General features: G+C 60.8%; 1 protein-coding gene across 1 annotated transcript; it reads right to left on the bottom strand.

Annotated features, from left to right (window-relative positions):
* Positions 1-641: 641 nt before the first annotated feature.
* NSG1 (neuronal vesicle trafficking associated 1) lies at positions 642-22,190 on the bottom strand. Its single transcript, XM_075544545.1, has 5 exons — positions 22,113-22,190; positions 21,725-21,877; positions 15,591-15,707; positions 6,251-6,361; positions 642-1,813 (listed from the first exon to the last, which is right to left on the bottom strand). The coding sequence occupies exons 2-5, from the start codon at positions 21,851-21,853 to the stop codon at positions 1,613-1,615; spliced, it is 558 nt and encodes a 185-aa protein (XP_075400660.1). The 5' UTR covers positions 21,854-21,877; positions 22,113-22,190; the 3' UTR covers positions 642-1,612.
* Between the last annotated feature and the right edge of the window lie 402 nt (positions 22,191-22,592).

Here is a 22,592-nt window from a genome sequence, read left to right as displayed (position 1 = left end):
TTCACGTGGCCGTGGCCGCCACCCCTCCCTTCCCCTCCCCTCGCCCAGAGCTGAGACAGGACCTGCGGGAGGAAGGCCTGCACCCCAAGGAAGAGCAGGTGGATCCGCACATGTGCGTGACGCACAGCAGGGGCGGCGCCGGACAGATGCAGTGAACACGCCCATCCGCGCTGGGCGCCGTGGGGTAGGGCAGGGGCGTGGTGTTTTGGACCGGGCGAGGGGAGCTGGGGTTCAGCGGGTGCACGGATGCTTGTGGCAGCGTGCCAGCAGTAGTGGGGCGGCGCAGTTGCCCTCTGGGTCGTGGTGTAGTTATGCACCGGGCTGCGATGTGCATGGTCGGCGCGTCCGCAGGAAAGCCTCAGAAACCCACCCAGGTCTCTATGAAGCAGCACTGACTGGACAGTGAGTGTGGCCAGTCCGACACCCCTGCAGCTGCACTGTGCACACCCATTTGTGGGTTGGGGCCCTTGTCACCCCTGTCGGGAGCCGCCGTGGGCGCCGTCCCCCCGCGTGGGCTCACAAACAGCCCCCACGCGCGTGCCTGCGGCCTCGTCCTGACCTACCTGGCAACAGGCAGGCTCCTGAACCGCGCCCCCTGGCCCAGCCCCCACCACGCGGTCCCACCACGCGGAGACGGCAGGGAAGGCCTTTTGTTCTGTTTAATGTGCCACACGAGTAAGTTTATCTAACTGGCAATTTGTAAACATATACTTGGATGTCAGAATTCGGATCGGAACGTCATTTCTTTACAAAGATTGTGGACGGGCATTTCCTAACTGGGTGTGCATGTTCCCCGCCTCCCACCCGCCTCCCAGCCCCCCATCGGCCTCCCTCACGGAGGCCCTGGGGAGGTGCCCCGGCCCAGCCCCCATGTCGCCCCCCCCCTCCCCTGCTGGGTTTCCCAACAGCCTTGCTAAAGGGGTGGGCTTCAGCCCTGCCCACCGGCTGAGGGCAGAGACCCCTCTGCCACACTCACCCACCTTCAACGACACTTGTGAACGTGCAAGTCGGCACAGGGGCCTGGGTACCCTTCCCCTCCCCTCCCCTCCCTGACCCGATGGCCGGCAGGAGCCGGGCTGGGGACAGCTCTGTTCAGCTAAGCAGGAGCTCTTCCTGGGGGCCAGCAGCAGTTGTGGGGGTGGCTCCCCTCTCCTAAATGCGAACTCACCCAAGGGGCCGGCAGAGGGAGAGTGGGGAAAGCTGCCCTCAGCCACAGGAGAGCTCACCCTAAGGGTGTCTATTGAGCAGGGTTTGCAAACAGCAAGGTGGGTTAAGGAAAAAAAAAAAATCCCACAAGAATGCGAGTTTTTCGGTAGTCCAGCCCCTGACCATCCCGGGGAAAGGTGTTCTCGGGCAGCTCCCGGCTCCCCTGGGGGCAGGGCCTGTGTGGCCGCAGCACTGGAGGCCGGGCCGAGGTCCTGGCTGCACCTGCCCGGCGTCTGCAGCAGGCACATTTGCAAAGCAGCATTATTGGACAGAAGCAATTGCACCGGAAATGAGTAACCTCTAAAGGATCGGTAATTACACAGAATGAAATGTCCCTCCAGGTCCCTCGGTTACCTCCTCCGGGAGAGCCCCGGTGGGGGCAGGGGCGGGGGCACGGGCTGCCCCGCTAGGCTGACTTCTCTGCGGCCTCGGTCTCCTGCTCGGACAGCTTCTCCTCCGACAGCACGGACATCCAGGGAGAGGCGGCCCGTGCGCTGCCCTGCCTGGCCAGGCTGTAGTGGTTGATGACCGTGTAGAACTTCTCCCGGGCGCTCGAGTCCTGCTCCGCATAGTAGCTCTCCAGGCCCTCGGGCACGCACTGCGTGTTCTGGGGAGAGAGGGCCGCAAAGGCGCCAGCGTCAGCCTCGACCTACCTGCAGCTACTTCCTGGAGGGAAGGCGGAGGGGGCAGGGCCTCGGCCCTCACTGCCAGGGCCCCCCCCCCCCGATCCCCAAGAGGCCTCATACCTCACCCCAACCCAGGGCCACCTCCCACGACCCAGAACTGCCCACGGGATCTGCGAGGCCACCATCTTCATGGGGACAGCCAGCCAGGCCTCTCTCCCTCGCAGACAGCCGGGGACTAGAACACGGGCCTCTGGGCTCGCCGGGAGCACTTGGCCACCGCACCGCCAGACCCAGAGCCACTCAAACAGATGAGTTGCATCAGGGAGAGGAGGAAAGGGAGGCACCCAGCAGGTGCAGATGGCAGCCCCAGAACAGGCCAGTGCTCAGAGAGCAGAGCTGAGGAGTAATTACCACACAGAATAAAATGCTGGGGGGGGGGGGGAGCTCCTGCCCAACAGCATGAGTGATGGCCATACCCAGAGTCGTGGTTGTCACCTACTGTCCAGGACCTAAGGAAGTCACTGGCCAGGCTGGCGGGACCCTGCCACCTCAGGAAGCAGTGCTAGACCTACAGGCCAGAACCCGCGAAGCCCTGGGTGGGGGCTCCCTCTGATGGCTGAGACCCCAGTGATGCCAGAAGGTTATACTGGAGAGAAGCCCTGCCCCATTTGTCGATGCAAGGGGTGGGGCATCAGTGGGAGGAGCCAGCCCCCTGCTCCCCTTGGGTCAGGCTGGTCAAGAGCCAGATGAGCTCAGGGCAGGTCACAGGCCTGCTGGCCCATGTGACACCTTGTCACCTCTCCAAGGCTAAGCTGCCTTGTCCTTTCAATGTGTGCTGATTCATCTGGCACTGCCGGGCAGCTCAGCTGGGGATGGGGAAGAGGCCATGCCTAGTGTCTCCCACGGGGATCAGTCCTGGTCCTAGCAGAGTCTGACCATGACCAGATTTTCCATCTCCACACCTGGGTGACTCCCACCTGGGACACCTGTATCTATGAACAGGGTGAGAGGGTACCATACCAGTTCTTCCTTTTATCCTCAGCACCTCTGCCACACACACCCCATACCCCACTTCCTAGGGCACCTCCTGCATCAGGGTACGGTCAGCTGGAGCATCTCCTGCAGGTGGGCTGCCTACTAATGGGGAAGCCAGCTCCCCCCGGTCAACTAGTGCCAGCAGCCGCACTCAGGGCCTGCCTCGCTCGCAGAGCTGCTGCTTTGTCATTACTGGCTCTGGGAAGATGGGGGTATGGGGAACAGCAAACAATGCACTGGACTAAAGATTAGGTGTACTGAGCCTGCCCAACCGACCTTTGAAGAAAGGCCTGGTGATCCTGTTCCGTTACGCCCAAAACCCCTCCCTGCAGAGCACAGCCCTCCCTGTAACCCATAGGCTCACCATTAGTCTGAACCACATCACTGAGTGATGAAAGGGGACATAGGCAAGGGTGACCTGGTGAGCTTTCAGGGGCCCTGGTGGTGCAGCAGCTAAGCGCTCAACTGCCAACCCAAGGCACAGCAGTTGGAACCTCCATATGAGAAGAGACCTGGCAGTTGGCCCCCAAACAGGAAACGCTGTGGGGTAGTTCTCTGCGCCAAGGCAGTGGCTGTGAGGCAGTCAGCAGGCGGAGGCCCACAAGGCGAGTGGGTGTTTGCCACATGAGTGCTGATGGCAGCAGGGCCTCTGGAGGGCTTGGGGGTCATGTGCACTCTCTCAGGGAGACAGAGCTGGGTGTCAGCTATGGGCAGGTCAGGGACCTCTGGTCCTCACAGGATCACAGACCTGCCTCAGGGACGGCTGCAGGTCTCCAGACCACCTACCACTCTAGACAGGCTAGGGACACTGACCCACATTCATTTCCCAGGCCAAAACGGCTCAGGAAGAAAGGCCTAGTGATCGGCTACTGCAAACCAGCCAGGGGGGGGGCCCTGTGGGCCACACCAAGTCCTGAGGGGGGAGGGCAAGCACGGGACAGTGAGGAGAGCTGGTGAGACCCCGGACCTTCCAGAGCGTGCTGGGATCTGGGAAGTGGAGGGGTGCCGAGCGCTGGAGAGGTAGTGTTGCTGTACTCTGCTATGGCCCAAAGGTTGCAGCTTCAAACCCACCCAGGGGTGCACAGGAGAAAAGCCTAGCAATAGTGTCAAGATCGCAGCTGAGAGAACTAATGGGGTTGTGTTCCACCCTTCACGAGCCAGTCTCCGCTAACAACCACAGCAAGCTCCCACGCACGCTCTCTGTCACACACACACACACACGCTGAGGATGCCCTGGGAGGCATGCTGCCTCACCTCTTGGGAGTTAACCATTTCCCACAAGCATCTGCTGGGGTAGCCTTGCTGGGGCGAGCGGCTGTGAGAGCCCCGTGTTCAGCTGCCCTAGGCCAAAGCTTGAGGGCCCCCATCCCCACCTGCCTGCACATTTCTGGGTGGGGCACGCAGGCGGTTCTGGGCTATAGCCCCCTGCCTCTTTTAAGACCTGGGTTCCAGCCCTGGCCAGTGCCTGCCACACACCCCCTCGAGGCCTCCCCAGGATCAGCCGGCCCCCTCCCATGGGCCCATAGTCCTCTCCTCCAGGCCTCCCAGACTCGGGCTTAGTCAGCCCACCCCCATGTGCTTTAGAAGACAAGCCTGTCAGTCTCGGCCTCTGGAAAGCACAGCCCCAAACCAGGTGTGAGGCACACCTGGCAGTAGCTTTCTCCAGGCGCAGCCTAGGACAGCTGTAAACATGGTTGCTTCACCTGCCCAGTCCTGGTGGGCAGATGCACTGGATACCCACACAGCTCTCTCACCCACATCATGTGACCTCCTCTCTTACCCTCTTCCTTGGAGCCCCTGCCCTCTGGCCCACTACCTCTACTCAGCCTCAGATCCTGGTCATCTCATCTCGGGACCCAGACAGACCCGAGACGTCGCCCAGCACCCTGCTAAGGGAGTCAGGACAGGCCTCCCCTGCCTGCGGGTCCGCCTCCAGCTGGCTTCCCATCAGCCCATGCATCAACGGGCAGCCCAACTTCCTGTCTCCTGACCCCAGACACTCCCTGGGGAGCCTGGTGTCCGAGCTGCTGAGGTCAGGTTGGCTGTGTGTACCCACCCTACAGCTCTGCGGGAGAAAGGCCTGGCACTCACCCACCGCCACCTACCCCAGTTCAACTGGCAGTGTAGAACTGCCCCTGGAGGTTCCCGAGGTGGTCACTCTGGAGCTCACTGTCCCTGAGTCCACTCAGACTCACGGTAACCCACTGCCTCTGTGGGCTGCCACGGCTGTAACTTCCCGGGAATAGAGGCATCTCCTCGTTCTCCTACAGGGTGGCTGGCGGTTGTGAACTGCTGACCTTGCGGTTAACAGCCTGACACAAAACCTGCTGTGCCACCAGGGCTCATGGTCTAGAAAACCCTAGGGGCCAGTTCTGTCACCACAGAGGTCACAGGAGTCACTGTAATTAATGACCCCTCAGCAACAACGATGTCTTGTAAACCAACAAAAACCAAACCTGTCTCTCTCAGGCCGATTCCTAGTCCAGGGGACCCCTGAGCCAAGAGCCTTGACAACGTCTGCTTATCCAGAGCAGAATGAGGCTGTCTGCTCTTAGAGAAGGTGGCTCAAGTCAGCATCCACTGGACAACCACGGGGGCGCCTAACCACGTAAGTGCTCGCCAGTGCAGGGGCCTGAATTCAGGGTCCCAGGGCCCGAGTCCAATGGGACATGGAAGGACATTGGACGGGTGGGAACCGGGAATTCTGAGGCTCCCCAGGCCTGTGCATCGATGGCGGGGAAAGAGCAGGGCTGGGAGTGTTCCGTCCTTTCGTACGTCGAGTAGGACAGACTGACCACTGCCACCTAACTACACTTGCTGCTACTGTTAAAAACGGTTCTCAGGGCTGCAGGAGAGGTGGAGTCCCCACCTCCCGGTCTCGGTCCTCCCGGCAAAGCCACAGAGGAGCTCCATGCTTCTGGCAGGGAGGGCAGAGCCTGCCGCGTCTTCTCGGTGGTCATGTCCCAGCCCTGCACTGGCACGTGTCTCCCTCCACATGGTTCTGGAAGGCCCACAGCCAGCTGGTGGGTGAGAAAGGCCGCCTTCCCTTCCCAGCCCTCACCCCAGCCACGGCCTTGCCCGGCCTGTGTGACTGTGACCATGCCCCCTGCAGGCTGTGGGACAAGGCGTTCTGGGCCCAACAGGCATGTCCACACGGCCGGCTGACTCCGACTCGTAGGCTGGAGCCTGGCCGCAGTAACCCCGTTTCCCATACCTTGAAGACTTCAGTCTCCCACCTGCAGTGAGCACCTTTGTTGTGGGGTGAGAGCAGGTCCAGCTGTCTTCTCTCCCAGGCAGGCCTCCCTGTGGCCACCCATCACCCCCCACCCCAACAGCCCGGGGGACCACTGTGTGCAAACCCAGGTCCATGGAGCAAGTGTTACCTTGAGGACGAAGCCATCGGGGCAGGCCCGGTCATACTTGTACACCTTGTAGACGACCAGGAAGACGACGCAGGTGAGGAAGGCCAGGGCGAAGAGGACCAGCACGGAGACCTGTGGGTAGGAGGGGTGCCGTCAGCCGGGGGCGGGGGGCAGAGTGGCCGCCTGGACAGACGGACGGACACAGACACAGGAGGTAGGCAGACACAGATGAACGGACTCAGGTGCAGACAGACAGATAGGTGCAGGCAGAGACCACCCCTGAGAAGGATGCACAGATCAGAATCCAGAAAACACAATGTCTGCAGTGACGGTACCCCCTCCCATGTGGGTGGGGCCTCCCTCCCAGGGTGGACAGCCCCTCTTTGGCTCGGCCCCCAACACTGCGTGACCACAACCTGCCAGGGCTCTGGTCATAATTACGCCCTGAGGAAAGGCCCAGAGCAGCTGGCCTCACCGTCCACCCAGGATAAGGTGGGAGGTTGGCAGGAAGTGGTGCCACCCCATGAGGGAGGGGCACCCACGAGAGGCTGGCCATAATGCCCGCCTCGCTGGCCAGTCATGCCCGGTGCTCAGCAGCTCGGCCATGGCTTTGGGTCAATCCCCTCATCCACTTTGCCCCGGTGAGCAGTTCTGGCCCGGGAGCCAGGCAGACCACACCAGCCCGAGGCACCGGAATTGGTCGGCCTGGCCTCTTGGTCTCTGCCAGCCTTTCCGTTGGCAGCTGCGTGCTTAACCCTGGTGCCACCAGGGGTCCTGGGCAGACGGACGGTGGTGGTTTCCATCCTGAGCGAGCCCCGGTCAGCGGAATCTTGAGTCCCAGAGAGCAGGAGTCTGCCAGTCCCACTGCACATCGTGTGGCTCAAGACACCCCATCTGCTTCAGGTTAAAAAGAGCCCCGTTCTCGCAGAACGTCACAGGGGACTCTTGCCCCAGCTCCCCACCCCTGCCCCATGGCTGAGGCTCTCAGAGCAGGAAATGAGAACTCTGCTATCCTGGTGGGGGATGGAGCAGAGGGTGGCCAAACAGGGGAGTGAGTCCTTGTCCCTGGACCCCAGAGGGGCCAGGTCACCTGCTCAAGGTCATGCAGTTGGCAGGGGACAGAAAAAGCCCACTCTAGACAGGGTGAGGCATCTTTCTGTAAAGTTTCCTGGCTCTCACATAAGCCCGCAGGCTCTGGTAGCCACAACGGGGATGCTGTGGCCTGTAGCAGGGGAATCTGGCTTCCCTGAACTGGACAAGGACGGACCTGGGCCCGTGTCGCACTGAGGGGAACTGCACCCACTCCAGTGGGGTGCCCTTGGCTGCCACGTTTCCAGAAGCCTGCCCTGGGGCCTTTCTTCCACTCCGATACTCGGTGGGTTCCTGGTGCCGGCCTCTGGGTCAGCGGCTGGTTGCAAACTCAGGTCACTAGGCTCCTTGGGCCCTGGACACGGGCACAGCTCCTCTCGCTGGGCTCTGCAGAGCCCGTGTCCTCTACCGGCTGGGGTGGCTGAGCCTGCTGCCAGGAAGCCTGTCTTCCTAAAAAGCCATGCTGGTCTAAGCCACCCTCGACCACCTTAACCCCGTGGACTGCTTGTCCTCCTCACACAGAAGCTGTCACTCAGGTGCCATCAGGTGACTCCCGGGCACAACAGACTGAAACACCGCCCGGTCCTGCACCGCCCTCGCAATGTCCTCTGCCTGAGCCCACGGATGCAGCCACTGTGTCTGGACACCTCGCCTGAAGCCTCCCTCTTTTTATCTCCCCCGCCGCTCTACCGAGCACGATGTCCTTCTGACACTTGCTCTTCAACACCTTAAAGAGGTCTGAGGCAGGAGATGTGCCTGATGCAACTAAAGCAACGTGTCTCTCGATCTCTTGACTGCTGCTTCCTTGAGCATGATGAAACCCGGACAGCTTCCAAACCTTTCTCATGGGTCATGTTCTCTATTGGTCCAGTTGTAAGGATGCTGGTTTTTACATTGAGTTGTGATCTGTACGGAAGGCTGCCATCCTTGATCTCCATCAGCAAGCACTTCGAGTTCCCCTCGCTGCCAGCAGGCAAGGCTGTGTCAACTGCGCACCGCAGGTGGTTTGTTAACCAGCCTCCCTCCGATCCTGGTGCCACGTCCTTCATCATTTGATCGAGTTTCTGTGCTGATCTGCTCAGCAAACTGGGGTGATGAGAGGGTGCAGCGCTACTGCACGCCTTTCCTGATGGCACTCCACTCCTCTTCCCTTGTTCTGTTCGGATGATTGCCTCTTGGTCCATGTGCAGGTTCCGTTTGAGCGCCATGAAGTATTCTGGAACTCCGTTCTCCTCAACAAGGCTCTCCACACTCGCTTAGGAGCCACCCCGCCGAGGGCCTGGGCACAGTCCATAAAACACAAGTAAACATCGTTCTGGCCTTTGGACTTTCAGCCAAGATCCATCTGAGACTAACAATGACACCCCTCCTTCCACTTCCTCTTCTGCATGCAGGTTGAATTTCGGGCAGCTCCCTGGTGAGGTCCTGCTGCGACCACTGAGGAATAAACTTCAGTGCTTGATGCTCATGGCCTCTGCCACAGAGTACACTGCAGCTCATGGAGGGTGACCCTGCAGGACGGGGGAGAGCTGCCCCTGTGGGTTCAGACAGGCTGCCAGTCTTGAAGGGAGCTGTGTTCTATAATTGTCTGGTGTTAGGGGTGGGAAATCCAGGGTTGGTCGGAGTTTCCATTCTTCCTGGGATTGCTCCCAAATAGCCACTGCACCCCACAGCTTGTCCATGCTTTTCCTGGGGAGAACCCCAATCAAGATGGGTGACTAGCCGCGTCTCTGAGGTTGGCTGGAGCTGAGTGGCCACAGAGGACCAGGAGAGAGCCAGGCTGGGCCAGCGTAGACAGAGATATGCGGGGGGGCGGGGCTGGAGAGGCTATGGGCCCTGAGGAAGTTGGAGCTGGGCAACAGGAGAGAAGATGGGCCCCCAGCACGGGCCCTTGTGGGGTTCCTGAGGAGGGGGGTCAGGCGAGGAGCCCCTAGCCACCCTGCCCAAGGTATCAAGGAGCAGAAGGCAGCTCAATGACAAGAGCTCCCAAACATGGAACTAACGGGCAGCAAACTGGACCTGCCATTTCTGAGCTGTCTACACACAGGGGCCACGTGTCTGAAAGCAGGGACTGGACAGGCTGATGCTTCCGACCTAGGTGCCCTGACGGGTCACTACCCCCGGCCTTCATGACCGTCCCACTGGGTGTGGGTGTGTGGTGTGTGTGCACATATGTGTGAATGGTTCTCAAAGGTGGCACAGGTTGGTGGTTCAAAGCCCGCAGTGCACCGTGGAAGAAAGGTCTGTCCATCGGTCTCCAGAGGTGATGCCAAGAACACCCCACGGAGCCGTCTCTGTGACACGGGCCATCATGCGTCAGCCCAGGCTCATTGGCAGCCAGGGCAGCCTGCCAGTGGCTGGCCCAGGTCCTGAACAGTCAAAGGCTCACCTTCCCCGCCTCTCCTGCCAGCGGGTGGATTCAGACTGAGGGCAGAGCAGGTCTGCCCAGGCCTGGACCAACTGTCAATCTCCACAGAAACAGCGGCCTCGCCTCTCTCCCAGGTGGGACCACCGGCCATGGGGTTAGCAGCCAGTGCTGCATCTCCAGGGCTCCTGGGCCACTCTCAGGTGGAGGGTGCTCACCATGGCCCGGCGTACCCACTAGGCAATGCATCTTCCACAGGGGACTCCCAGAGAGACATGCCCAGCTGGAGTGGGAACTGGTCACCCCCTGCACCCCCCAGGGGTGCAGAGCTGAGTGGGCTGTGGCTTGTCCTCACCAATGGTGGGTCCCATCCCATCCCTGCTCTGGGGTTGTGTCATCCTGGCCTGACTCCTCTCTGCAGCACCAGGACAAGGTCAATTTAAGAGCCCATCCAGAAGCAAGATCCCAGGAGGGCGGGGCCCTGGGGCGTCCACACAGCTTGGATGGATGGCAGCTCCCAGGGGGGAGGGTCAGGAATGTGCCTTTCTGCACAGTAACGCAGCAAAGCCCATCCCCCAAAAAACCCTCTCTTGGAAAAGGTGGGTGGACCCTGGCATCTCCCAGCCTCGGGAGACAAATACTTCTGGGACCCCACACAGTGGTGAGCGCAGACAGATGGTGAGGGGTTGGTGGGAGCCTGTGCTGGGTGTGACGCGCACAGCCCACTCTGAGCCCTGCAGGATGCTCAGCACAGAGGAGGGAGCAAAACCAGGGGGCAGGCAGCCCAGGAAGGTCACCGCTTGCCCAGTCTGCGTGTCTAAATGGTTAGTAAATGCAGCTTATATACACTGGGGGTGGAGGGTTAGTAGAGATGGTGGCCAACAGTGAGGCAGGTGGGCGGTGTGCAGGGAGCTCAAGGTCATGGAAGACGGAGCCCTGAGCACAGGGACCAGCCCACGGCAGCACCGCAGGCCTGCCAGATCCTTCAAGAACATCCCCCAGCTCAAGTGCTGACTGCAGGAGTCAGGGTGCCAAGCTGACCTTGGAGTCATCGCTGACAACTCAGGAAGGCGACCCAGTATCCGAGGACGCCCCAGGCTAAGAGGGGATGGGGTCTCAGTAAAGATCAAGGGGTTCTTTCATCTACATAATGAGGAGTCCTGAGGGAGGTGGGGGGGGAGGGGTGATGCACGGTGGAGAGGTCAGCTGCAAACTGGAAGGTGAGCAGTTCGAATGTACCCAGCTTCTCCGGGGGAGAAAGACCTGTCCATCTACAGGACGCCAGGCATGAACAGCCATTGAGCAGCAACCTGCTGAGCAAGAGTGTGGAGAGGCAGCCCCCAGCCTACCTGCTACACCTCAGCAGCTGGGAGGGGGGCCCTGCTCTGGGACAATCTCCCTTCATTTGGGAACCAGCTCGGTCTTTGTTCTCTGCACACACAGGCCGGGGTGATAAAAAGGCCGCCTCCTGCCTCAGACTGGAACCTCTGCGGAAGCCAAGACTCCCCGCCTGCCCTCCCTGGGTGACTCACCGAGCAATCCCTGCATGGCGAGCAATCCCTGCATGGCGGGGCAGCAATTGCATCTTACAAAAACCCTTGTCCCTATCAGCCCGCTGCCTAGCAACCAGCCCAGCAACCTGGAAGCCAGGAGATTCGGCTGCCAGCTAGCTTCCTCTCAAGGGCACCGTCCAAGACACACGGACAGAGCATGGAGCTCCTGGTGCGCACGGTGAGAAATAGAAGGCCGTGCTGTGGACCGCAGGCCACACGTCAGACCAGCAGGTACCACTGTATCATTCCCTGGGTCACACCCAGAGGGAAAAGGGGCTAGGCAGCCAGCTGGCTGGACAGAGGAGCCTCCGGAACCTGCCCTCACTCAGCTCTCTGCCCCACAACGGTCCCCGTCTCAACCTTCAGAGCTAGAAGGTCTGACCCTCAACAGATGGACTCCTCCAGAGGCATCAAGGACATACGCACATTCAGAGACATGCAGCTCAGCCCGGAGAAAAAGAGGCCCAGAGAATATTTCAGAACATTCCAGAACATCTCGAGGGAAGGCAGTCACCACCCTCTGCATTTTCCAGGAGGCAGCAGCCCTCCTGAAAACCCCTTGCTGTCCTGTTAGGGTTCGCCCCACCTCTACCCCCAACAGAACTCCAAACACCACCACCGAGTCAATGCCAACTCAGCACGACCCTGTAGACCTGGGTAGAAGTGCCCCCATGGGCGTCCCAGCCTGTCACTCTGTACTGGAGTGGAAAGCCCATCTGGGGGTTTCAAACTGCCGGCCTTGTGGATCACAGCCCAATGCGCAGCCACTAGGCCCTAAGAGGTCCAGCCCAGAGGTCAGGTCAGAGGTCAGGGAACTGTGTACATGAAGACCGGCCCCAACTCACAGACAATGCCTACCTGCTCTTTAAAACCCACCCACAGCTCTCAGGTGATCTACAGTGTAGGTAAATGTCCCTCCCTTGGAAACGACAGGACCAGCCCAGACCGGGCACAGGCACATCATCATCATCATCTTCCCCGTGCATGTGCAGCATTTCCATCCTTGCCCTGATGGGACCCTGACACGCGGGAGGCTCAGGGCCATCCCGCGCACCTGTCCAAACTCGGCTTGCACGCACACCTGGGTACGCGTGTCACTCGTGACCCTACGAAACGGAACCAGCCGCTACTGAATCTGCTCCAGCTCCTGGGGACCCCACATGGGTCAGCACATAACTGCGCTCTGTGGGCTCTGCAGTGGCTGCTTTGGGGGGAGACGTCCAGCCCCAGGCCTTTCTTCCAAGCACCTCTGGGTGGACTCCAACCGCGGACCTTTTGGTCATGAGCCAAGGTGTACATTACTGCCACCGCCCCCGAACCGAGGTGCCGACTCAGTGACACCCCTGCCCCCTAGGACAAGGGAGAGCTGCCAATGGGTTTCCGTGGCTGCAAACCCTTCCTTACGCAAACAGGATACCTGCTCTGCCCTCCTCAGAGCAGCTGGTGGGCTCGAACCGCTGGTCTTGAGCCCACGTTCCAAAGTCACATTCGGGGCCCCACCCTGGCAGGTCCATTGGGCATGCCTAGTGGGGCCCAGGCTCCCCAAGATAAACCGAACTGCGGCTGATTCCAATATACAGGGCCCATCTTCAGGGGTGCCCTCCCCTCCCCCCAGTTCAGTAGGGGGCCAGGAGCCCGCAGGGTACAGGCAGTCCAGTTCCCAAGTCCAGTCTGCAAATGTTCAGATGGGGCAGCCATAGTGACCTAGGGCAGGCCACCCCTTACACCACAGAGCCAAACACTGCCCAGGCGCCTAGCGCGTCCCCTCATCCGCCAGGGGCCAGGCCGCTGGTGATCCTTCCAGTTTGGCTGGTTTTCAGAAGGTCACCAGACCTTTCTTCCTAGTCCACCCAGGTCTGGGTGTTCTGCTGAAACTGCACAGCATCATAGGAAACACGGGAGGCTCCGGTGACAGTGGAAACTGCATTAAGAGGTGCCGGGGCCGGAGTAGAACACTGGAAGGGGAGGAGACAGGCCACGCCCCCTGAGTGAGCCCCGCCCCCGCGCTCCGCCCACAGGCTTGTGTGGGTGCGCCCCTCCCAGCAGGGGCGTGGACGTTGTTAGTGGTCTTTTATGTCCACACTGCCGATGCCAAGTAGCTCTCCAGGCCTGTCTGGTGGCACACCTCTGGGTGGTTCCGAACCTCCATCCTCGAGTCCAGCGCTTAACCCTTGGTGCCATGCAGAGGGCCTAAATGTACGTTCAAGTCGTTGCCAACGCACAGCCGGTCCAGTGCGTGCTGGGGCGTCGGCTCTTGAGCTTCACGGGAGACAATGGCAGAGCCCCGAGGCCGCCGCTGGGACAGGCAAGCTGCTGCGCAGGTCCGGGGAGGCCTCGGTCCTGGGCAACGGGCGCCAGGTAACTACCCCACGGCCCCACGCGACTGCAGGGCTAGTGACTAACGTGGTCCCCGAGGCCTGGAGCAAGGGGTCTGGGGACTGCATCCGCGGAGCCAGCAAGCGCTGAGAAGCCCCAAGGGTGCAGGGGAATGGGTAGAGAGGCAGAGTTCAAACCCAGGGTGCCCATAGCCCTGTTCGTGGCCTCAGCCCTGCAACCAGCCTTGGACTGGAGGCCAGCCGTGGGAGGGGAGGGGCAACTCTGTCTGGTCCTCGTTATGAAGTCCCCTGGTGTGTGAGCCACCGTGCCAGGTACCCCGGGGAGGGCAGAGAATGCCATGAGCCCCCAGCAGCAGGAAGCAGGGGCCCTGCCTTCCGGGACACCTGGGCTTCCCAGTCTGTGTGCAGTGGGCTGCACTGCCAGCGTCTACCGTTGGGGCCGGTCCATGGGAGGGTCAGAGAAGCCAACGCCAAGGCAGGAGCTCCCTGCGGGATCGGGCCCCAGGGCCAGGCAGGCCCTTCCACCCCAGCTGCTCCCTGCCCCAGAGGCAGTGTGGAGTGGCGGGCAGGAGGAGGGGCTGACGTCAGCTAGCACCCCAGTGTCCCCAGGGACTCCCCCATCCCAGGCTGTGCCCAGGTCAGCCTCCTGTGAGCCACCGGGCTGTAGCAGGGATCAAGCACGGATGACAAACAGAAAGGGCGCTGGACGACGTTGGTGCCCGTGCCCCGGAACAAACATCACAAAACCTGGGTGTATGTGAGGGGTGGGGTGGGGGCTGGTGATTCTCTGAGACTGGAGAACCACAATGTCTACCAAAGGCCCCCTGAGTCTGCAAGGAGGGCCCCATTTTTACCTTCTCTAGGGAGACACACATAAAGGTTCCAGAACATGGGCCTTGGTCCTCCCTCAACCAACCCTTGCTCCCACCTTCCTGCCCTTCCTCCCAGCAGCCAGCCCTCTCCAGAGAAGTATCCAGAACAAGGCAGGCCCTTCCAGCACCACCACCCCCAGTGCCCAGCCACAGGAGGCACAGGGTGGAGGGGAGGCGCAAGGGCTCTGGGACCAGGCTACTGATTTTGCATCTGGCCTGACGCTGGGCCTCAACCTGTCCATCTGTGACCTGGGCTGTTCGCGGGCAGAGCCCAGGGCTGGTGTGTGCAGAGCGCACAATCTCATTCTCTGCCCCATCTGCTTCTTCCTGGGACGGTAACCCAGAGACTGTCATGCTCGCTAAGTGCCTCTGCAGGTGCATATAACCCGCGTGTCTCACACAAAGCTGGTGGAGCACCTTCCCGGCTATGTAAGCAAGTCACCCGAAAGCATCTTGGAAGGTAAGCCGAGGAAGACGATTCGCAAGGTCAAGAGTATCCGGTGAGCCTTGCACCAGCGTTCAGCCCAACAACCCCCACCCCTGTTTGTGGCCAGAGGATGAGATGGTGGGGACCACACACAGACTGCCTATCCAGCCCCGGGGCTCACGTGGAAGCCTCCACCTTGCCCACCCACAGAGCAGTCCACTAGAACGCACGCCACGGGATTCCCGCCATAGGACACTGCTTGGCCACAGAGAGAGTCCATGCTCAGACACGCGGCCACCTCCATGAACTTGGCCGATGCCAGGCTGGTGAGACTAGTCGGTTGCAAAGCGATGGATGCTGGCTGATCACGCTTGCACCCAGTAACAAACTGGCAGAAACCGCAGGTTCTTAGTGGTGGGGAAAGGTGCTTTGTCTCTCTGGTTGACACTGGGCTGGCCTTCATGGTGATGGTATATCTGGGGACAGGACTGGGGCAAGGACGGGGCAGAGCACCGGCACCACAGTCAGAACAGAAACCTCCACAACCCCTACATGTCCGCCTGCCGCCGGACACTGCCAGGGTCACCAGGTGGAAGGTGTCGCCACCGCAGAGACTGGTGCTCCACAGCACACACCCCCCCCACACACACACACACACAGCTCGGCAGGCCCCATGCAGCAGGGGCAGAAGCAGCAGCCCAGGCCCTCCGGCCACTTACCTTAAACCTCTCGGTGGCACCCTCGGTGATGCTGACCGTGAACTCGGCTATCTTGGGAGGGCGTCCCTTGCTCTTCTTGCGGTCCGGCTCATACTCGGTCTTGGTTTTCACCACCACCTTGCCCAGAAATCAGAGAAGCCAGCCATCAGGAGTGCGGCCTGAGACCTGGAGCCGAGACCCCACCCCCGGCCCCGCCCACAATGCTGCAGGGTCTTGGAGCCTTTTCATCAGGAAGTTACAAACCAAACGGGAACAGGGAACCGCCAACACTTACTGGCAAGCTCCTCTGTGCGGCCCAAGTTCCCCCAGGGCCCTCCCGGCAGCTCCAGCAGGGAACCCTTATACCCATTATGGCAGAGGGGGCCAGCTCAGGGGCCTAGCCTGACCACTGACTCCTGCCCCATCTCCTGCCACCACCCAGAGCGGAGTCCCAGGGGGTTGGATGAATGCCTTGGGCGGTCCCACTGGTCTTCCTGCCCCCACTGGCGCCTGGTGGGGTGCACGGTCCACTTCACGCAGGATGAGGGAGTAGAGCAGCGGTTCTCAACCTGTGGGTCGAGACCCCTTTAGGGGTCGAAGGATCATATTTCTGGTGGAGAAGATACATCTCCAGGCGGTCTGCCCACATGCAGATACGCCCACATACAGGGTCACCACAACATGAGGAACTGCCTTAAAGGGTCTCACGGCATTAGGAAGGTTGAGAACCCCTGCTGTAGAGGGATTGGATGAGCAAACTGTGGTGCTGTTCAAAGGTTCTATAGCAGAACTTTGATCAAAAGGGGGGAAACTGTCAAAGATAATTTCAATTCTCAAAGAAATCTGGAATTCCTGGAGCCCCAGAGGCTAAATGGCATTCCTGAAATGATTGCCCTGAGGTCACTTTTAAACTTTACACCAAAAATATCTTCTAAGTTCTTCTTAAAACCAAACAGTACATAAAGGGGCCAGGGGACTAAACAAATTCACTTCCATCAAGTCGATCCCAACTCAGCCTGACCCTGTGGACCAGGGTAGAACGTACGTCCCCTCTGGGTCTTCCAAGCTGCAGCTCTGTGAGCAGAACGCCTCATCTTTCTCCCTCAAAGAAGCTGGTGGTTTCAAACTGCTGACTTGGTGCTTGGCAGCCCATCTCATAACCTGCTGTACCACCAGGGCTGCTGAAACGGAACAGGAGTTTAGCTCAGGGGTTCTCAACCTTCCTGATGCCGCGACCCTTTAAGACAGCTCCTCAGGTTGCAGTGACCCGCCCCCAACCATAACATTATTTTCCTTGCTACTTCATCACTGTCGTTTTGCTACTGTTACGAATGTATGTGGGCGTATCTGCATGTGGGCAGCCACCCGCTGGAGAGACGAAGTTTTCTACTCCCATAGAGTTAGTCTTGGAACTCTCCGGGGCAGCTCTACCCTGTCCTGTAGGGTCGTGATGAGTCAGAATCAACTCGAGGGCAGTGAGGTTGGTTTTTTTGAGTGGGGAAGTGGGCAGGAATTTTGGGTAGAAAATGCCTGTCTTGAGCACTGGGCTCTTTGGAAAACTACCTGTGCGCTCGACAGCAGTCACAAGAGAGGTTTCATCAGGACCTTAGCGGGGAGCAGGCAAACTGCTGCTCATGAGGATGGGCCAACTCAGGGAGGGGTGGGGACAGGGGTCCAACCCCCAGAACGTCATCAGGTGCCACTGAACTGAACGTGCACTGACGCCTTGAATCGACGTATGTTTAGACTGGGGACGGTCTAGAAACCACCAATGTTGTCGTTATGAATACGTGACGGTGTTGTGCCCAGTGTCGGGGAGGGTGCTGGTGGAGGGGGGACTGAGTTCAACCGTAGAACAGGACTGCCGGGACGCTAGTCTTTTATGGGGGAGGCTACCAGGTTACGGGGAAGATCACCGGGTCTTTTCCACCAGGGCCAGGTCCTGACGCAGCCACGGGGCTGAGCCTTGAAAACCCGGTGCTGAGTAAAGTCAGACACGACTGGCCATGTACGGTCTGACTTCAGATGAATTAAGCAAATACAAACCAAGCTCATTCCTGAAGACTGTGGAGGGGGTGTGTGTGTGATGGAGGCCCTGGTGGGACTGCCCGCGAGGCACCGCATGCAGGGCGGGAGGTTCAAACCCACCAAGCACTCCACAGCAGACAAACGAGGCTGCCTGCTCCCATAAAGCGCCATAGCCTCAGAACCCCCGTATAGGGTGTTGGGAACCCCAATAGGGTGTGCTTTGAGTCTGCAGGGGGTGGGAGAGAGGGAGGGGGCTGGTCTTCGTTAGGGGGATGCTCGGGAACAGGACAGGACAGTGTCCTAGCATTACGAACACCATCAAGGTCATTGACCTGTGGCGTGGGAGCGGGGTGGGTATTTCCACAGGAAGAAAGAGGAAGAATTGCTTTCCATGGAGGGCCAGCAGTAAATGATGAGCGGAGTCCTGACAGGCAGGGCCCCAGCCCCCCTAGGGTGCCGACTTCTTCTCCCACCACTTCAGCTGCAAAGGGGGAGTGGTCTGCTCCTCCCCCTGTGGGTGCTCCCCCACCCACATCCCTCCCCCTGTAACCCACTACCTTCAGATACAGCCCCCCTACCACTAGTCCCCGAGACCAGCAGGCTCACAGCCCCTCCCCGTGGGCACCGCCTGAATCCTACAGGTTGCCAGCCCCTATTTATTCTCAGGCTCCCATGGTGGAGGAGGGGACAGTGTCAAGGGGTGGCATGTGCGGCTTCCTGAGTCCCCACGGGCGGGCGCTGAGAAGGCAGGCTGAGGAGACGCCTGCCTGAGACTGCCTAACCTCAGAGAGGCCGGGGAGTCGGGCCAGCAGGCACTTCGGGCTGCCCACTGGGGCTGCCACCACTCTTGTCTTCTCAGGTGCTTCACCGAGAAGCTTCCAGAAGATCAGGATCTTACCTTGTTCCTCCATTACACCTTCCTCCCCACCCAGCTCTGGCCTCCCAGCGACCAGCCCTCACCAGGGAACCATTCAGAACGTGGCAGGCCCTTCCAACACCACCATTCATAGTGGGCATTACCCACTCCCACCCCCAGTCCTTGTCTCAGGATCCACCAGCAAGCAGGAGGCACAGGGGGGATGGAAATGGGACTCCAGGGCCACTGGGTTTGGCTCCTGTTACATGGGCTGCAGAGACAGACCCCAGCTCTCCTGGGAGATGCTGGGAAGAGTAGAGTAGCACATGGGCAGAGCCCAGGTCTGGGAAGCAGTGGAGGTCCATGCCCAGTGTCCCTGAAAAAAATGCCCTTGGCCTCCCTCACTGGATTTCTCACACATGCCCTCCATGGCAGGGAGGGGGTGCTGAGTGCCCCCCGTCAGGAGGGGCAGTGCTGCAGCATCACCCTACCATCCTCAACCTAAGCTGTGCCAGTCTCTCCTTCTGGGGTGCCCTGAGCTGGCACTTGGTCACGTTGAGAGAGAGGGGCTGTCCTCGCCCAAGAAAGGGAGAACATTGGGACCTGTCTCACGGGGCGGCTGAGGACAAGGAAGCTCCCAGACTCAGCTCACATCTACATCCAGCGCCCTGGATTCTAACCCCCGGCAGGCTGGGTGACCTTGGGTAGGTCCCTTAAGCTCTGTGCTCAGCTGCCATCCCATCAGACCCGCTGCAGAACAGAACGACGCCTGGTCCTGGACCCTGCTCCCAATGCCGTGACGGCTGTGACTTTGGCCTGTGCGGATCCCTTGAATTTTCACTGGCCGATTTCCAGGAGGACATCTCCAGGCCTTTCTTCCTAGCCTATCTGAGTCGGGAAGCCAGTTCAGCTACACGGCATGTGTCCACTGACAGGCAGTGGCTGGCCCAGAGGGGTTCACTGACCAGAAACCAAACCCCAGTCTTCTGAATGCAAGGTGCAAATCCATCCTAACCCACCATGACCTCCATGCTCGGGAAGCAGTTAGACTTTTGGGGGCCCCAAATTGACTCAATTCACTGCCATCCGGTGACATTATAGACAGGGTAGAAGTGCCCCCCAGGAGTTTACGAGACTATCAATCTTCATGGGAGCAGCTGGTGGTTTCAAACTGCCGACCTTGGGGTTAGCAGCCCGACGTGTAACCCACTACTACAACAAAAAAACCCCACTGCCATCGAGTCAATCCCAACTCATAAACAAGTCTGTGGAAGACAAGCGAACTGCCCCTGTGACTCTATAAGAATAGAAAACCTCATCGAACTGCCAGCTTTGCCCTCAGTAGCTCGACTCATAACCATTACGCCCTCAGAGTTCCTCGAGACAATAGCGGGGCCTTCTCCCACGTAAGCCTGCCGCTCACGCCGCTGCTGGCACCGAGGTGCCACCAGCTGCCGGATGCTGTGCTCGGAATGTATTCTGATCACCTCCCGGGCTGCCCCTTCGGCCCTGGGAAGCCACATAGCCCAGGGCAGCTGGCATCCCCTCCCAGAGCCCCGGTGGTGAGCTGCAGCTTGGAGAGGTCTGGAGAAGACCTGGCTAGCTCAAAGGAGGGGGCTGCAGAGGCATTTGGGAAACCAAGTGACCTTGGGCATATCCTGGAAACTCGTGGGGGTTCCATGTCCTCATCCACTCCTCAACCCTTCCAGCCCCACCACCCACCCCTGCACAACAACCCCTTCCCCTTCCACCGCCCCCCCCCCCCCGGCACCATAGTTAAAGGCCTGGCTACTAACAGAAAGATTGGCAGTTCGAATCCATCAGTGGGAGAACAGGCCTGGGGCTCTACCCCAGTCACAACTTCGTCCTACGCTGTCACCCAGGGTCCCCACAACTGGGAAAAGGACTCCTCGGGACACAACAGCAACACATCCCTGCCGGGGAGCCACCCTGCGTTTGAATGCCTCCAGGGACAGGAGGCTCAGCCCTTCTCAGGGATAAGGTACCCGTGGGCAGCCGGGTGGGTTCTCCAGGGCATCCTATCTGCCTAGCATCCTCCTGCCTGTATAAACCAGCTCTGTGCCAGGCTGGGACAGGAACAGGCAGAGGGCAAAAGGAGGAAGCCATGGCTTAGAAAGGAGGCACATTCCTGGCCCCAGAGTAGCTGGGAATGGGGCAGTGGGGGAGGGGGGAGGGGGCAGTGGGGCAAGGGGCACAGGTGCAACCAGCTCATGCGGTCTCCCTGCACTGCCATCCCTGCCCCCACCCCCACCCCAAATCCAACAGAGTAGAGGATAGAACCTTGAAGGGCGGGGTGAGGGGGGTGAGGGGGTGTTGAGGAGCCTTTGCAAGGGCCCATGAAGAACAGTCAATAACTGCCCCAAACCCACACGAAGGGCCCCTAACCATCCTTCCCCCACCTCCCCTGGGTCCCATCTTGTACCAGGTCCCTGGGGGACAGGGTGGGCGGGGCAGTTTACAAGGAGTTGCTGGTGACCATCAAGGATGCGGGGTGGGGGTGCCGGGGACAAACGTCTCTTCTGACACAGACCCTACCTGTTTGGAGGCGCGGACAAAGGCAGCGGTTTCGGGATTCTGCCTGTGTATCCCAAACACGCTGAGGGGTGGGGCTTGGAGGTGGGGGAATGGTGGACAGAGAGCTTGTGGTGGCATTCACCGTGTCACTGCCGCTCAGGTGAGGGCGGGGCTCCTTTGGGCATCGTACCCCAGGAACAAAGGGAGGAGGGGCTCCACGAGGAAGGGGCCCCGCGCGCGCGCGCGCGCGCGCGCGCACACACACACACACACACACACACAGCACCACCACCACCAGTTCCCGGTGAGCCGGAACGGGGAGAGGGGGGAGAGGCAGGCCCTCAAGGAGGGGCCAAGTGGCCAAGGAGGGGCCTGACCCTACGCCCCAGCATAGACTGGGCGGCTGGACAGCCCCCCGCAACCCCCAGCCGAGCCGGACCAGGAAGGAGGGGAATGGGTTGCTCGCTGAGGGGCAGGGTCTGGGCTCCGACAAGCACCCCCACCCCGCGACCCGCTCCCCGCGACCACCAAGGACAGCTCTCCCAAGAGCTAGCTCCTTCGTCGTCGGGAGGCGGCGGTCCCCTGGGGGAGGGGCCCAGCCGCCCAATCCCGCGCCCCGGCCTCGGAGCACGCACGCGGCGCCTTTCCTTTGTTGCCGCCGCCGCGGCCGCCCGAGATTTGGGGGTGCGCACGGCGCCGCAGGGGGGCTGCGGCGGGGCGCCGGGGAGCCCCTTACCTTGTCCGGGGGCGGGAACTGCAGTTGGTTGACGTCCAGGGGCGTCATCAGGGGGATGGTGTCGAAGCCATCCTCCAACAGCGCCGGCTTGGTGCCCTTCTCCGCGAAATTGTGCCCCAACTTAACCATCGTGCCAGGGACCGAGGCCGTCGCCTGCAGAGCGCAGGGCGCGGGCGTCAGCGGGGCTGGAGAGGGGTTGGCCGGCCCCACCTCGCCCTTGGGGGATCTGCGGACGCGGGGGTCGCGGCCCGATGGGGGATGGGTGCACTGACCCCCACCGCGGCACGGGGAGGGGACGCCGCCCCACGTAGACGCGCCCGCCCCCCCGGGACCCTCGGCCCAGCCCCCCGACCCCGGACCCGGGCCTCCCAGCCCCGCAGGCGCTCACCCTCGCTGTCTGGCAGCTCTGCTCGGCGCTCCCAGCTCCTCGGCGCCCGCTCTGCGCGCAGCAATGGCGGAGGCGGTGCCGGGCGGCGGGCGCGCTGAGCGATTGGGCCCCGCGCGCCCCTCCCCGCATTCCCCCCCCCGGGGTTCACGGGGCGCGGGCGGGGGGACGCGGGGCGCGGCGGCTCGCCTTGACGCAACGCGCCCGCCCGGCGCACAAAGGAACGGGGGTCCCCAGGGACCTCACTGCGTCCCCAGTAAGCTAAGTGGACGGGAGTGCTCCCCGGGGACCACCCTCACCTGCGGTGGACTGGAGCGCGGTGGGAGAAAGGGGGAAGAGTGGAGAGCACCCCAGGCCGCACGCGGGGTGCGGGCTACGGGCTGCGCCACTCTGGGATGGGGGTGGAAGTAGGGATAGCTGGGTGATACAGAGATTGAAAACAGGTCCTAGATTGTAGAGACCCTCAAAGGTGGGGGAAGGTAC

Source organism: Tenrec ecaudatus, chromosome 3 (assembly GCF_050624435.1).
Source record: "Tenrec ecaudatus isolate mTenEca1 chromosome 3, mTenEca1.hap1, whole genome shotgun sequence".
Taxonomy (NCBI): Eukaryota; Metazoa; Chordata; class Mammalia; order Afrosoricida; family Tenrecidae; genus Tenrec; species Tenrec ecaudatus.
The sequence above is the reverse complement of the archived record's forward strand: the minus strand, read 5'-3'. Positions and strand labels throughout refer to the sequence as shown.